General features: G+C 42.2%; 1 protein-coding gene across 4 annotated transcripts in view; it reads right to left on the reverse strand.

Moving 5' to 3' along the window:
* The window catches only part of LOC139761653 (uncharacterized), a 28,118-nt gene that overhangs the window by 6,567 nt on the left and 3,838 nt on the right, over positions 1 to 17,713 (reverse strand). For 3 of the 4 annotated variants that reach the window (XR_011715578.1, XM_071685966.1, XM_071685967.1), the window contains exons 5-18: positions 17,338 to 17,470; positions 16,192 to 16,342; positions 15,799 to 15,922; positions 13,888 to 14,135; positions 13,175 to 13,293; positions 12,466 to 12,574; positions 11,953 to 12,076; positions 11,201 to 11,345; positions 10,521 to 10,641; positions 9,785 to 10,018; positions 8,485 to 8,616; positions 7,883 to 8,029; positions 7,347 to 7,498; positions 6,795 to 6,943 (exon numbers count right to left, since the gene is read on the reverse strand). Coding sequence is in view for 3 of the 4 variants with exons in the window: in XM_071685966.1 (XP_071542067.1) it covers positions 6,795 to 6,943; positions 7,347 to 7,498; positions 7,883 to 8,029; positions 8,485 to 8,616; positions 9,785 to 10,018; positions 10,521 to 10,641; positions 11,201 to 11,345; positions 11,953 to 12,076; positions 12,466 to 12,574; positions 13,175 to 13,293; positions 13,888 to 14,135; positions 15,799 to 15,922; positions 16,192 to 16,342; positions 17,338 to 17,470 (2,088 nt within the window). In the remaining variant the exon portion in view is untranslated. The remainder of the gene's footprint in view (positions 1 to 6,794; positions 6,944 to 7,346; positions 7,499 to 7,882; positions 8,030 to 8,484; positions 8,617 to 9,784; positions 10,019 to 10,520; positions 10,642 to 11,200; positions 11,346 to 11,952; positions 12,077 to 12,465; positions 12,575 to 13,174; positions 13,294 to 13,887; positions 14,136 to 15,798; positions 15,923 to 16,191; positions 16,343 to 17,337; positions 17,471 to 17,713) is intronic. The other variant, XM_071685968.1, reaches the window with a different exon arrangement.

The raw sequence follows: 17,713 nt of genomic DNA on the forward strand, positions 1-17,713 counted from the left end.
GGCAATGACTAAGTAAAATACATGACTGGAAAACAGAAAATGACAGCTCGGCAGAGGCAGGTAGTGACTGGGAGGGTAGCAGGGAAAAGTCAAAGGTTAACTATCACGTCCTACCGAATAACCCTGCCTTACCAAGAAGGTCTCGATGTATGCTTTCCGTCACAGTCTTCATTAGCACGAACTAAGAAGTTCTCACTGTAAATCATAAACAGCACGTATGAGGTGTATCACTGAAAAAAAAAGTCTAAGCTTTCAGTATAGCTGGCAAGCTTGAGGTCATAATCATATATATAGCCAATTACAGAGTACATCTAAACTGTACCAGAAAATATGTTCAAGGTATTTTCTGTGAAAGGGGAATGACAAATAATACGTTGAGGAAGAATTAACTCCGATGGCGCTCTCTCCAGCAGCAATACACAACACTAAGTCTGAAAAATATGTACATCTCCCATGCACGAAACCCGTTGACTTGACAGACAGCAACTTCCCTGACGGTGAGAGGTGATTGTCCTAACACTTCTGTTCTGTTTACTACAGAAGCTTACGTCGTGTCTTCCCTCCTCCACCTCGCGACGTCTTCCTGAAATCCCAGCGTGCTTATTTTCCTCCCTTAAATGAGGATGTTCTCTAAACTATCACCGATACATGGACGCGCAATGGCTAAAGAACCTGAGGCACCGCAAATACGCAACTGTCGTTCTAATGTCTTCAGATGGTGTGGGCTTTGCGTGGGTAAACACTCCAGAGTACCAGTGTCTACACAAACAAGGAAAAGAACACGAGAGGCACAGCGAGATCAGCCAGCTTGATGGTGTATCCTTACCGCTTAAAAACAAGATTTATTTGATTAGTAAGTTAACTTAAGATATGCTTGATTACTAAGCTTACCTCGCACTTAACTTCTTTCCCACATGAAAGAATTATAAGTATGACGAACCACTTCGTACTGTGTTCACCTGCATATACTCACGACCGCCAGTACCTTATGTCCCCAATACACATCAACCACAACAATGTCCACGATCACTATGTCCCTACCCTCAATCACAGAAATGTTCTCAACCACCCCACGCTCTTACATCTACAAGTATGTACCTCAAAACCTTCACAAAGCCTCCCCGATTGTTTTCACAACACCCAAAGCTACACAGAACCACACACACGTCCATTCCCATTACTGTTCAAGGTATAACAACTTCTCCGACACTTATGTTACTTACTTAAACACTAAAACTTCAACAAGTTACACCACTTAAAGAGTCGAAAAATAAGGAATATTCTAACGACCTTCCATGTGGCCTTAAAGGATGAATTACATAAAACTATTCTTGGAGAGAAATAAGTCAGTGACCCCTGGGAAATGTGTATTTTGGTGTAGCGTCTGACATATTAATGTTCTGGATGATGGATGACTGGTCGAAGCAACGATATGGAATTACACTGGAGGTGTTCTATGTTTAGATGGTTGCCGGTGTAGTGATAGTGTGTGGTGGCTGGTAGGTTGCCAGATGTAGTAGTAGTCATAGTCGCTGTGGTAGTGGTGGCTCGTGTGTGTGTGTGTGTGCTCACTCAAGAGCGATAGTGGGTTGTTCGACTGTGTCAAGTGCCAACTATATGACATATGAAAACAAAAGCCAAACAACCGACAGCAGGCTTCTGTTAGTGACACCCGACTACTGGCCTGTGAGTAGCGCGCAACTATTTGCCAGGCGTATAACATACACCCTAGAACAAAGTATATACATGAAATATTTTGGTACTACCAACCCAGTAGGACAGTCCCTGGGGGGCTCTTTGGGGCCCATACTACATAGAACAGATTCGTCGAAAACTGTCAGAGTTAAGACACAGAGACACTTGAGAAACACAGACAAGCTATCCTTACTGCTTGCTTGAGACGTAATGATTATGGACGAATCGTGAATCATTAAGAGAGATGTTCTCCTCCCATGAAAAGAGAAGAAGAAAATCCTAATAGTTTAGAGGAATTGGAATAACTCAGTAATATATCCTCCAAAGCACAACAGTCCGACCCTCGAGAACGACTAGACTAGCCTTTGAGAACGACTAAAGGAGCCTTTGAGACCGACTGAACGGGCCTTTGGCAACGACGAGACAAGCCAAGAGAACGACGGGAGGACACTTGGATATAATGTGGTGACCTTTGACTGACCTAACCAAAAGTCGTAAGTCGTACTCTTTGGGCAAATAACTAGATGTACACACCAAAAAAATGATATACCAGGGAACGACAGGTCTCAGAATGATCGCCTATTAACAGACTGGTATGTTTGATTCTATCGTCCTCATGTCATTTAACTCTGAAAATTTAAAGATCGTTTTAACGGCAGTGTGTGTACATTGTTTGTTCATCATTCTTTCAAGAAAACAAGTAAAGCTTCAAGCGTATCCGCCTTAACCCCTTCCTGACGTCACCGGAAGATTATATCAACGTGTTTACTTCTTCCTGTGGCTTGTCGGTGGCCTTGATTACAGCCATTTTCCTGCCATACATTGCCACGAAAAGGCATTCACAGCAAGAAAGCCTCAAGGGATTTGTGGCAGTAATTGAAAAATGCTTTTGGGAAGCTTATCCAGACCAGGCGGTCATAAACATAAGCAGAGATACCTGCTAAGGCATTAATGGGTTTGTTATTTGTGTGTGTGTGTGTGTGTGTGTGTGTGTGTGTGTGTGTGTGTGTGTGTGTGTGTGTGTGTGTGTGTGTGTGTGTGGATTACTTGTATGTAAGGTAGGGTAGAGAGTTCTACATTAATAGGGCCCCATGTCGAACTTTCTCTACAATCTTACAACTTTTCATACCTTTGTATGCTGTCCGCATTCACAGTTCCATTACTATGTTTATTCCAGTGTTCCGCTAACCATACCATAAAAGTACTTCTTATATCTTTTCCAACAAAGTTCTTAATTTCTTGTTAAGGCATGCGTCTAAAATTTGTATCTTTCGAAGAACTGTTCACATAATCAAACTGGTTTTAAAAGTTCATGGTTGTAATCAAGTAAACCTTACTCTTCTCTCTTCCTTGGATGATTGTAAGCGTCCCCTCGCGAGATTGCGTGCGAATATCACCTTGTCCAACAAAGATAATAAGATAATAAATAATGAATTAACTTTATCGTGAGGTGGCCATATAACGGAAGTATCGTCTTAATTATGTATCATTTACACAGCCCAAATCGGTGATAATGACGTACGACGGAATGTTAGCCGCGTCTAGCCTGACAGAGACACTTCCGGCTCAGCACATTGCATGCAACTTTCTAATCTTCCCCAAAAATTCCTCCTCCCGTCTCGAGAAAATTATTACTACACTTTACGCTGAAGCTTAGCAAGATCTTTTATCATTTAATTCCTAAACCATTTCCACTCACGAACTTTGTGATACACTCTGGAATACACGAAGTCGTTTTCAATTTTTCAATAATCATGATGTGAAACAGTGTCTTGGTTGTCCAGACAAAGTCCAGCACCTACAACTTTCTCATTATGTTTCCGATTCTCTTTCTTTTCCGGAAACCTGAAGCAGAAGACTCAAAAAGAAAACTCCAATCTGATTTCGAAGAGTAGGGTCCTCCAGACTCTGATATAGAAATTTCTTAAGCAAAGTACACGAACGAAGATCCTGACCCAAAATGAATATTACAATGTTTTCTGTTCTCAACAAAGAAACCACCAACGAATACCTATACACTGGCCAGAAGACCCTGTTCGAAAGGTTTACCCTGAAGAAGGTCCTCACGATGTGGAGCCAAATATAAATACAGTCTGGAGAAAGAAGTCATCGATTCAAATCGTCCCTAACCTCATCCCCAGCGCAGAGGGCTCTATACAAATATGTCTTGCTGTAAAAACTTTTGATACCAAACAATCTGACACCGATGGCACTGACGCCAAAGGTCATGATACCTACTACGTAGACAAGGACGACCCTAATGCAGGTGCTAACACGGGAGAACCCGAGGCAAAATTTATTAATTCATCAAGGCGCGAAAATGTAGATCTTTACTATAACGTGGCCTCCGTAGCGTGTGTATGTGTGTGTGTGTGTGTGTGTGTGTGTGTGTGTGTAAAAGAGTGTGCGAGTAAACACAAGATTTTCATGAACCAACGAAAATTAAACCTTGTACCCTAAATCCAGAAACTTCAAACAACTGGAAACAACAAAAAATAGGCAAATATTTACGTGCAAGATCGATCTCGAGATGTAAGAGGTCAAGCTAAGGCGCTCATCAGTCGATGGACCATGTGACCCATGGAACAAAATCCAGCTGAACTGTTTACGAAACAATAAGAACCTATTCTCGAGGTTACACTAAATAGGATCGTATCTCTTAGGTTCCTCCTTTTGGATCTTTAAGTCTGAGGTTCCTTTCGACTTGGATCCCACCTGCAAAGTTCCTCCTTAATAGGCTCCTAACTCCGAAGTTCCTCTTCGCTTAAATTCTCCATGTCAGAGATACAGTATCCTCCGCTACCTTCAGCACACCACCTCCTCGTGTTAATAAATAATCATCATCCAGCAATCTTGCGTCGCAAGATATCATAACACTTCAAAGACATTACGGACACGTTTATTTCAATTTCCTTTCAATGTTGTAAACACTGCTACACATTTCAAGACAAAAACAAATAATAACCACAGTAAGTAGATGACTGGCTATTTTCTTTACGGATTATCTCCATAAAGAATCTGATGAGTTGTATTTACCCAGCGACAGATATACGACGCCAGAAGAAATGAGCGAACACGGAAGCATTTACACCCGAGGTCCTCCCTACCATCTGCCACGCCTTTGTCAGACAACGCCCCTGGATGGGTTCTGGTGTTGGGCTCTATATTCCCTTAAACCTTCGCTCGCCTCACGGATCTTAAACTGGCAATATTTTTTCTCCTATCTTATCATTTATTTGTTGTCTATCATATCACATGCACAAAAAACACAAGTCTCTGTAGGATACGAATGAGATAATCAAGTTTTTCCTTGTCACCTGGCATTATGAATGCATAGGGACGTCCTCAACCAGAGGTAGAAGGAAGTCTCCAAACAGATGCTAGGTAGAAGGATGTCCTCAACCAGATGGTAAAGTAAAAGAAAGTCCTCAAAAATATGCTGAGTCAGAAGATACTCAGCCAGACAGTTCTTGTTGCCAAATGTCTTCAACAACAAGGTCCTAAGTCAGATCTCATTTCCAAAATATCTCGGCGCAAAATGAAAAAGTCCAAAAGCGGGAAGTTCACAAAAAGAAGGCACAAACAGAGAGAATCATAACGTAGATATTCTTGATGCAGAAGACGTCGACGAGGTAATCCCTGAAGATAAAGGTCCTGCTGAAGCATACTGGCGCCGCGAGTAAACACCGCCCGTGACAAAATACGACTAAATTTTACAATTTCATATTGCTTTGGCGGTTACCTGACCAAATAATCATGTGGTTTATTAGGTATTAAGTCAGTTTAGGGGTATGTAACAAACACAGGGAGCCAAACTCATTTGGAACCATGTCAGCAAGAATGTTTTCCATTCCTTGACTATCTCTATTATCCCTCACCCTGTGTCACTCAGTAATCACTATATGCATTTGGCGACATAAAATTCTCATAATATCACAGTTCATAAAAGGAATCTGACGCATTAATATAATCTTCATTCCCAGGTCCTGAGCAATCCAACACAGCAGACGAAGAAAGGTTTAGATAGAGTTCTCGCTCGTTACTTCTCCGTATTAGCCTTCAGCATTATTTTCAAGATTGTGGTAATGTCGCTGAATTGCGTCAGTACCAGGGCGTTTGTTCACCTCCAACTGCCACGCCTTCTTCAGGTAGCTCTCCAACAACTGTGTTTGTCGATTGCATACCGAAACCTCATGTGTGGCTGAGGCAGAAAGAAATAACAGCAACCTGGACCTAGAGCCAGAGTTGCCTCATTGCTCAGCCATCAACAATCTTCGTAGTGCCCGGTAGTGGGGAAAACAAAAGACAAGAGAAAATGTCAAGAACTCACATACAATAACAATGACAAATTCCGCATCACAGAATACATTACCAGAGTTAAAAGTACGTACGAATCCAGTCATTAATAATCTTGACATAATCATATCCTTACAATAACTGAAGACATCCAGCTCTGAAAACTTTATTATATTTTATTAAGTCTCTGTCTGCCTGTCTGTCTATGTATGTGTGTGTGTGTGTGCGTGTGTGTGTGTGTGCGTGTGTGTGTGTGTGTGTGTGTGTGTGTGTGAAAATTTGCTACTGTCCAACCGTTCCAAAACAATTGGAGCATTTAGGTAAATACACACATATCTATGTGAATTAATAACAAAAGGCAAGCATGTAAAAACCCATTCCAGTGGGTGTGTGTTCAAAGGATCAGTCAGTACTCTGCAGCCAACCATCGCATTCTGTATGTCAAAACGAACTTGAAAACGATCAAAAACGAATCCTATACTGGACGGTGGTCGTTCTTGCGCGTCATAACACGACCATCAAATTTGCATCTAGTGATCTATTACACCAGGGATTATCCCAGATCAGAATTAATTTAAGATAAGATACATTGTGACGTTCAACATGAAACGTAAAGACCTGTCGATATTAAGTAGGCAAAATCTGGCGTTATTTAGATTTCAAACACAAAGACAGACGTTATTCATGCATTAGGCACGAACACTAGTGTTCTTTAAACGTTCGACAAAAACATTTGCATACTTTATACATAAACACTAGTGTACGGTAAAGGCCAGGCTTAAAGACGGTGGTGATAGACTTACCATGGCATGGACGAGCCCCGTCCGGTCCTGGGAGGAAGATGGACACCAGACGCCGGGCCAGAAATGTGGACACCTCCTCAAGAGTCAACAGGTTGCCCGATCCTACTGGACACTCCACACGCAGCCCGTCGCCGTAGAAGAAGTGGTACCTGTGGGATGGGGAGAGTATGAGTCGTACTTACTTGTGAGGGAGAGTCACAGTCGTTTCTTATTAGAAAGGGACAGTTAAATTCGTATATGTAAATTAGGGATACTAAGAGTTTAATACTCATATGTGATTACATTTACAGTGCATTCATAAGCGATATAAGGAGGGAACCACTTAATGCTCAAAACTCCAACCATCAAGTCTCAGTCTCATATTACCAGCAGCTTTGTCCTTTACTGAGTAATGATCCTGACAGCATCCAGGACCAGAGATTCTAACACAATGACTTGTTGAAGATGTATTACTTTAGGTAATTGTTCCATTCGCATGGAATTAACAGATGTTTATGAAATAATTCATCTGAATTCTTTCCTTCTCAAGAGCTTTTGAGAGAGGATACCAACCTCTTGAGGGATGTAATGATGAGGAAGTTCATCGGGAACCAGATGGGTCCGCGCCAGTTGGAGTTGCCGCCGAAGAGATGAGTGTTGGACTCTCCCGGTACATAAGACACTTCATGTCTCTGGCCTCCAACCTCCAACACGAATGGCGAGTCCTGAGGAGGAAGGGACAAAAGGAATGGTATAAAACAGGCTATTCCTTCAGGAGGAAAATACAAATGAAATGACAGAAGGCACGGAAGTCACTGATGAACCGTAAAGAGGAAATGGTAATCAATGATTAGAATGGCAAATGAAATGGTGAGATATAAATGAAAGTATGTGATGATCAAGCTAATGAAGGGGCCTTCTAAGGAAGTGTAGAAACCGAATATACGTTAAAGAACTAACTATTCAATGCTCCAAGAAACCATGTACCTAGTTTATTTCAAAGCTCAGCTACCCTATACACTCTAAAGAACCACCTTACTTGTCCATCTAGAACAAATTACTCTCTATACAATAGAGAACGTGAACGGCGCTTCTTGTAAACCACCTACCTTATGCACCTTGGAGAGAGACCTGATGCCATACGGAGACAGGAATTCCTTCTCGTCAAGGAGATAGCGCAAGAGTCGGAGGAGTTGGTCCTTCGTGGGCACAGCCAGCAACATCCTGTCCGACCCTCCCTCGCTCAGGAAGGTCACCTGCTCAGGGGGAAGTTACTGGAGCTTACTGGCAGGACCGAAATAAAATGGGATGTTACCATAAGGGCAGGAGTTTCAGGAGAGAAAAGCAGGGAAGATTGCTCGTGGTGACAAAGAAACAGATGAAAAAAGTTACCAAAAGTCAAGGAAACCCTGTTGGAAAAATACAATAAAAAGACGAAAACTTTTAAAGGGTCAGTAAAACCTGCTGGAGATGCAAAGAAAAGACGTACGAAAACAACAGTGGATACAAGAACATTAAGAATCGGTGATCTTACAGCTTCTAAAAATGTAGTTAGTTAAAAATATCCAACTTTTCAAAAGTCTTTCATGATAACTAAAAACCTAACTGGGAGCAACTTACGAAAACCACAAACTATGCAAATCAATCATCAGCATAATTAATGAACCCTGTATCTCAAGAGGAAGGTTCTGTGGAGGACACAGGCACTTACCCTGGAGGCGAGGTCAGGCCTGTTCTTGATGAGCCATCGGGCCCTCTTGTAAAAACCAGGTAGGGCACGCATCTCCTCCCGAACCAGCACCAGCACGGCGAACAGAGGTGCCAAACCAACCAACGACCGCACCTGGCCAAACACACATAAGGATGTACCAGTAATACATAAATATTCAAGCTCGACACAGTTATCAACAGCAGTGTTCTACAACACAATCACAGCTTTCTCTCGACACACTTGACTACAGCAATCCTCTTCCAACACACTCAACAATAACAGGCTTTTCCTTCGACATAATCAGCAACAACCTTCCTCCTCGACACGCTTGACTGCGGCAATTTTCCTCTTCGCTGTTGGTCAAACCAGGGAAAGTCATGTTTACAACACGTGACAAATACATAACACTACACGACATGGGATTTCTTGTTGGTAATAGGATTGTCGTTTTCATCCTTATTTCACCTCTTGAACGCGACGGTACAAACCCTGGAGCACGACAGCACAACCTCCGAAGCATAACGGTGCGACCCAAGGGTATAATGGCGTGGCCTTTATCCTGGACATTATAGGTTAGGTCAAAGGCCAGACCAATATACTCGAGAGTCATACCGTCGTGCTCAAAGGGTTGTACCGTCGTGCTCAAAGGACCGTACCGTCATGCTTAAGGAGTCAAAGCAAAAATACGTCATACAATTACACAGCACTCCCACCAAAAACTACATATCAACATGGCAAAATTTCTACCGAGACTCAGGTAAAATAGAATTCCTAAGAGAATCAAGAACCTCACACTAGATTGAAATCCCTCTGAGATCTCTGTGAAGCGAGGAGGGCGAGCCAGTTGCCGGCGGATGGTAAATATTTACCAGGGGATCAGAATGGCGAAATGAGCAAAATATTTCCGTTATGTTTATACGTGGAGTGCAAGACGGAGGGTGCACGCTCAACACTCGACGGAACTATGACCTTGTCTTAAGCCCAACCTTGCACTTATCTCTGACCTTAAGGGTTTGGGTAAAGCTCATGCCATCATAAACAAGCTCAAAATGCCCAGTATAATTGCAACGTGTCAGTTCAGATGTGTTACCGAGTTTGGCCACCATAATGCTCTTAATCCTAAAAGTTTATTCATAAAACATTTGCCAACGTCCATTATTCACTTTCATCTCACAGACTGGAGAACAGAATCCGGCTATCATTGACGTATGATAATTGCACCGTTTGTTAAAGTGTTCTACAGATGGTCTCCATCATAAATAGAAACCTTTCATACTAATATACGAACACCACGCCTCACCTTCAAGGGCATGGAGGTGCCGTCATCCTTCCTGATGTAGTCATAATAGAAGCCATCTTCTTCGTTCCACAGCCCGCGGCCCTGGCCCGAGGCGTTTATGGCGTCCACTATCAGGATGAAGTGCTCGAAGTACTTCGATGCCATGTCCTCATAGACGGGGTCTTGCTCAGCCAGTGTGAGGGCCATGTCCAACATGACGACGCAGAAGAAGGCCATCCATGCAGTGCCGTCCGCCTTAGGTTGGATAACGACACGACACTAATATTTTGTTTCTAACAAAATGTTCTGAGTTTTGATGCCATTTAAGCATCAACCAAATCAAAAACTACAAATGTTCTCTGTTGTGCTAGAAAAGATAATAGTAGACTTAGTAATCCTTGCCTTTACAGTCAATACATACATTACTATAACCTCTTTGAAATGTGGACATTAATCCAAATCTAATATTTACTCCCTGAGTGAATCAATAATAAGGCAAAAATAATCATCGTCCTAAACATTTTCTGATCAAAAATCGTTATAATCAATCGTAATTATCAGTTCGTATAAAATTCCTTTGAAAATAAAATACATACATTTACAATAGAGATGACTTTACAGTTAGAAGCGCGTACACAAGATGGACGGCCAGCCTGTACGAGTGTAATACTCGCAAAATCCCCCTTTCCCTTCTTGTCTTACTTCACACCCCGTAACAAAACATTGAAATTGGGAACCCTTCACCCCCTGCGCTCACCTGTTCCAGCTGTCCGGCCACGGGCAGAGGTCGCGATCTGTCGAAGACACCGATATTGTCAAGGCCCAGGAACCCACCGCCGAACAGGTTCCTCCCATTCGGGTCCTTCCTGTTAACCCACCTGTATATACAAGATACACCGTAACGATTTACTGAAGCATTGGCGTTCACTGTATAAGACCCTCCCTGCTGGCTGGTCGCATGTGCTGGTAGCTTAACGGTTCGTTAGGCTAAGACATTTCAGAATCTGTTCATCCTGATGTGGAACAATCATGCTTTAGATTACAATCTACGGTAACCGATCCCATGTAGCTCGTTGTCATGGGTGTACACACACCACTACAACAACGACTGACGCAGCTTTCCTCCAGTCATAGCCGACGTACCTGTGTTATGATTTGAATTCTTTGAGCACGAAAGTACAACCCTTAAGCACGACAATACGACCCTTAGGTAAGAGAGCCTTGCTTCTATCCTAACTTTTAAGGATGAAGTCGAAGACCAAGCCATCATAATCATGGTTGGCTCCGTCATACCGAAGGGTACTACCTTTCGTACTCAAGAGATTGATCAGCAAAAGCCAAGGACGGCGTCCAACACATCTCCTTACTATACCTCTTACAGGAACACATTGATAATATTTAACTGACGGCTACTGTGGAATGAGGCGCTGGGCTTACCAGGTGAAGTTGAGGGATAACTTATGGAAGGCCTTTGCCAGGAACGTGGCGTCCCTTGATCCTCGCGGTGCACTGCCACGGTACACGTTCATAATGGCCCAGGCATGTACCGGAGGGTTCACATCATCCAGAGCAAACTCGTACGCTGCCGGAGAGCAGGGAGAAGACTGAGTGGCTAAGGGCGGCGGCCGACCGGGACCGCCGGAAAAAGAGGGGGAACACAAAGAGTTACAACAGAAACAGACCAATGGGTTCCCCGTTATAAGAAAGGTAGTCTAATTCGCTGGGGTGGAAGCTTGTTAATTACTATGGCGCAGGGTAAGGTCTTTGACACAAAAGTTGAAGATTCACAGCAAAAGAAAGAGCTAGTGGAGGGATTAGAATAATAGATAATGAAAGGAATATAAAGGCAATGCGAATCACTGATGGAAAGATTAGAGCAGTGACAGTCACTGGTGTAGAGACAATAGCAGGACGGGCCACTGTTGGCGAGATAAGAGTGGTGTAAGTCACAAGGGGGTACTAACAGAGGAAAACACTTCAACTGAAGGCACTAACAGAAAACATTGTAACTGAAGGCCCTAACACATCTGCTAAAAATACTAACAATACACTAAACAACCATATCTACAAGCTCTCAGAGACATGTGGAAGCTATTTCTGTTCCTCTAACTGACAGTATCATATCTTATCGAAGGCTAATAATCCCCTTCCTGTATACTGTCGTACCAGAAATGGAAGAGTAAATGTACCTGGTATCTGGCCATTTGGGTGCATGTACCACTCCCTCAGGAAGAGGAGGAGCTGATCCTTGGCGAAGGAGCTGTCAACCATGGCCAGAGCGACGGTGTGGAAGGCAAGGTCCCAGGAGGCGTACTGTGGACAAAACATGGACGCCAAACCTTCGTGACACAAACATCACAACTCCTCCTTACAGGTACATGAGAATATCTCCACAGATAAACCACAGAACCATGCCATAGACACAAACACCAAAGAACAGTCAAAACCACACTACAGCATCGTCAAAAGATGTGCTACAAAATTCTCGTCATAGACACACAAAAAAACAAAAATTCGTCAAAAACATACTACAGATTCAGGTCAAAAACACCCATGAAATTCGACAGAGATATGCTGCAAAACAGCAAAAACCCATCCGAACCCAGAAAAAAAAATCTAGCAGCCTTATTTCTCACTAGCCAATATTCTTATCATTTACTAAGCAAATAATTGGTTCAGCATAACTGAACCCAGCACCTTACCCAGGGGTACTCCCATTTGTCTGGCATGGAAACCACGTCCCTGTTGTACAGATGCTGCCATTCGCTGTTCCTACCGTTCAGTCTTGACTCTGGTGGTGTTGGTTGGTACCTGAGGCATATTAAATGAGACGCTCATTAGTTTCAACTACTCTCTTAATATCCTATATTCAACAATACTACTTTAAGGTCACAGGAATCTAGCTTCTGTCTGTTTCTTTTAGTAGGGCTACGTAAATGGATGACTTCTTCACCACTGAGTATTTCATGTAGTTCATCAATACAAACTAAAAGGCGTTTGTAAAATCAGAGTAAAAATCAGATATCTCAAAAAAAATGTAAAAATCATATATTTTCAACGTACACATCCCTGGTAAATACTCTATAACTTTTCAGTACATCTGTTCATCATTTACTGTTATGCCTTTTACAACTCTTAGCCGCCATACTCTGACTTATGCAATTCATATCAGCTACACATGGATGTTCTTTGCGTAATACTGATGTTAAGGGTTCCTACGTTTAAAAAGCGATAATAAGGGAGGAAAACATGTCCAATCTCCCGATACCTCCCTTCTTCAGGATACAAATTTCATTTTTATAAACATAAGTAATGTAGCCTACAACTTCCCATCTGTTACATATTTAAGAGATGAGGCCCTACGAGGGTAGAACTCTTCCTCGCACTATACAAATAGGCAAATACTCTTACCGGTCGCCACCGAGCCAGTCTTTGACGATGTAGTGGTAGAACTGTTTGGTCCAGAGCAGTCCAGCCAGAGCCTGCCTCGCCACCCTCCTCTCCTCCAGACCCAGCCGAGGGCTCAGCACCTGGCCAAGGACACCAACTACCTCTTAACATCATCCCACCTTCTGGCCAGATATCAAATGGAGATACTCTGGCTAGAGAATTACAGTTATGTCCATAATGTTGAAGACCGTTTAACATTAGTTAGAATCCTTATCAATCAATGATGAGGTTCTACAGTACTCTTTGAAAATATATATGTGCGTGTATGATGTGGGTAGAGACGAACATATATTCCACATTGACATTATTACAATCAACTTTCAAAACATACTCCTGAGACAGTATAACCCTTGTTTTCCTTAAGTCTTTCCATTAACGGGACTATATTCATCAAATTTTAAGTTCAGGTATAAAATACGTACGATGAGAATTTGTCATTATAAAACATCATTAATTAAGCTACAATTAACAGAAATCAACTTCACTGTAACACTGCTTACAGTTCCTGAAGCATTAATTGAAATACTTCATTGTCTTGTTAGCAAAGACTAACATGTTAGACAAGAAATATTTATCCATATATACACGGCAAAACAAAGAAAAATATGAAAGACTTGGAAACTCGAAAAATTGAGAATAATTTATGTTGTCATGAAGATCACAGAACAACAGACCTGGCCATAGAAAGCATCTGCTTCTTCCTTCCTGCGACGCATGATGGTGGCGAAGCCTTGGCCAAATATCTCTCCCTCCTGCAGGAGGTATAGGCCTTTATCACCAGCCTCTCGCGTGGCCTTGGGGGCCTCGTCCTCCTGCCACAGCCGTGATCTGAGGCTGATGGAGGCCCCTGGAGCCAGACAAACCACGTAGTGAGCACACACCTTGGTCCCCCGGCCACGCGGGTTCACCGCTGACTTCTCGCCTGTATGAGTAAGAATGTGAGAATGAGAAACTTTCCTTTAATCATCGTCAATCATAAATTCTGAACTATACTTCAGTCCTAAACCCTGGCGAGTTATGGTGCGCAATTATGATCAAAAAGTCCATCAATTCATATTCCAGTTATAAGCAACTACGCAATTTTCAAATTATACTTTTTAGTGTATGAATTACGTATTTATCATGGAAAATATGAACCGAGATAAATCTTCAGTTTGGTGGACGTGATGCTGTAAAAATAATCTATGGAATCCTATGAATGATGCTCTACCAAAACGACTTAAATTTCACATCGGCTGAAATGAAATCTTCACGATTATTATTACGATTACGTTATGTCTGTTGGTCTGAATCGGGACATTTCATACCAACGAATAATTCAATTATCACAAGTCTTTAAACATCGTTAATCTCTACAGGACTCTGTACAATGTATTACTCAGGAGCATGCAGCAGGTTCGTAAGATCACAGTCATACATCTTCATGCGCCATGCAGTACTTAGCCATACTGAAGTAGGAAGTTATGATGAATGAAGTCTTTTTTTTTTTTTTATCAAGTGGGTATCTACTAACATTTGTACAAAATGCATGACGCGTGATTTGTTTAGACCATAGATCAGCGAAAACAGTATCTCCTCTCAGTTTTGGCAGTGGTGCAACTGGTGACTATTCCAACGACCAAATCTATATTAAGCAAGACAAATTTTCACATATTTGCATTGGACTTACAGCCTCGCCAGGAAAAATATTAAAGAGAATGTTAAAAGTTTATACCGTTTTCTCTGATGTTCTGACACCGCCGGCTGGATTTGATGGGATAACTAGTCTAGATAAAAAAAAAAATTCAATCCCGATGTCTCCCGAGGTAATAAATGGATTCTTTGCTCCTTCAACCCTCACATAACATCAAAAATGAAAGGATGAAGGTCAGGATTAAAACGTCGCGTCTAAAAAGCAAAACTAAAGCAAATATGTTTTCACAATCTGTTCAAAATGATGAATAAAACTTTCGTAAAATGAATGAGCAGCCTTCACGGAAAAGTTAAAAATCATCTTGGGTCATATTGGATGCATTTGTATGGAAATATATGCATTTGGTGTATGAACGATTAGCAAGGACTAAATCCGTTTAAGCCTAAATGACTCTATCCTAACAGGGGGATGGTCTTTGAAATGCTACAACTTTTTACACACGTAAAAATATAAAAACAAAAACAAAACTTGAGACAATCATAATGGCTTCGGTTCACACTGCCAGTGTTCTCAAAAAGAGCGCATTTGTTGATAACAGCTGATAATACCATAGGACCCCTGAGTAAGACATTAAGACCCTCGGGGCTTAAGTATCCCTTAACATTAATATTCCTTACTTTTTCAACCAACATTCTGCAAGAAAAAAATTTATATATATATATATATATATATATATATATATATATATATATATATATATATATATATATATATATATATATATATATATATATATATATAAATTGCTTAGCATACTGTAGGGTCGACCCTAACAACATATACTCCTAACAGGTCTTACCAAATGTAGCGCCCACGGTCCCACCCAAAGCCACGCCTCAAAGTCTCATTCACCACCTAAGCACCCCAGCCCTATCTACTACTTAGCACTCACCGTCCACGACGTAGCGGTGGAAGGCATCCTTCACGTAGGGAGTGTGGCTCTCTACACCGAAAAGCTTCTGGCTGTTTGTCTCGTTCTCGGTGAAGAGCAGCGACGGTGGTGCCTCTTTTGAGCTCTAGATAGGGTAGGAGAGATCATGTAACCGTGGGTCAAATTAGGTTACTGCATTAGAACCGAGAAACCAACGGAGTGAATAAGTGATTTCCTAGAACCAATGCTACATATCCTTCCTTTAAGTATATGAACACAGTCGAGCCTTTTCGTTTTTCCACCTTTGTCTTCTCTACTCTGCTCAATTAAAATTTCCAATACATACTACATGGTTTCTACCTGGTACCTAGAGGAGACTTGTATGCTTACGAACATGACTGTGGCATCACTTACCTGTTCCACAGCCCAGGTGTACTTCCCGAGGGTCTCGTGCCACCCATTCACGAGCTTCAAGCTGCCCTCTTTGACTCCAGAGACCTTCTCTAGTTTGGGCTTGAGACCACATCCCTCGTGACTGCAGCCCCACACCCATGTGTTGCGGTACCTACCCAAAGATACATACACAACATTATTAAAAAGAGGCAGTACCTATCTACTTACACACACACACACACACACACACACACACACACACACACACACACACACACACACACATACACACTGACGCAGAATAAGTCTTTTCAAGATCTCCATCTCGTATACAAAGCTATTTAATTCCACATACCAACATAGGATAGCAAAAACAGCTGAACGGCTTTCTCTTTAGCACTGTCATTCTCCGAAGGCCATGCAAGACCGATCATACACGCTGCCAAGACCTTTAGGTCGTAAAACCCACGTCGCCGCGAAGAATACCAATCATCTAATAATACATACTCTGCTATTTTCGCCGTCATATGACGTCATAGCAGCTTATCGAGCTTAGGTCAGTTTAATATATCTCTTTTCGAAGATAAGTCCTTTAAAAGTTATGGTATAAAATCATCTTTGTAAATATTTTTACTGATATTTAAAGTAACGGTTATGCCTACGAGAGTCGAAGTTTCATGGCTATAAGAGTTGTAATGAATACATCTATGCAGTACAGGGATCGTGTCATTCAAACTAACATGAGCACGCTGGTACGCCCTTTGAGCACGTCGGTACGACCCTTATCATGATGGTAGGCCCCTTCAGCAGCACGACTCTCCAAGATCAACAAACAACGATCCATCACGGTTTGCTGCCCCTCATGACGAGAATACACCATCGCCAGGCCAGCCGCAACATGGGCCTACTGGCCTAGTGCAGTTTCCCTTAATTCTTATGTTCGTCTGACCATTAATCTTCAATCTGTTGTTCCCATTCTAAATGCACGCACCTCATTCTTGAGTCCCTTTTCTCTTAAGAACAATCTTTTGTAATCTCAAGATACCCAAGTTTTCCCCAATTTTCTGCCGGTGGAGGACTGAACAGAGAAGACCCTAACATGGCGTGCATGAACCTACTTAACACAGGACTACCCTAACACGGCTCAAAAAAAAAAAAAAAACCTACCATAGCGTGGGCAGGACGTGTAGGATGTCCTCCTTGGGGCCTTGGTTGGTGACGGTAATCTCCATCAGTAGGTTGTTCGGCGAGTCCTTGGCGTATTCCACCGACACGTCCCAATACCCGGCTTCCAGCACCCCTACAGAGGAGAGCCACATAGTCACCACGGGAGGCACTGTCACAAGCAAGCGGTGCTCACCACACATACTCTCTCACCAAACACTTGCAATCACAAGGGAAGGCATTGCTAAATCCACTCACCATCACGGTCACTAAGGCAAACAAAGAAAAGAATTTTCTGTCCTGATAGTAGTTTGAGGGATTAGCCTTCCAAGAGATTAAGAAAGCCAACAGGAAAAAGAAGTGAACGGTATAGAATCGG

The sequence above is a fragment of the Panulirus ornatus genome, chromosome 41, assembly GCF_036320965.1.
Source record: "Panulirus ornatus isolate Po-2019 chromosome 41, ASM3632096v1, whole genome shotgun sequence".
Taxonomy (NCBI): Eukaryota; Metazoa; Arthropoda; class Malacostraca; order Decapoda; family Palinuridae; genus Panulirus; species Panulirus ornatus.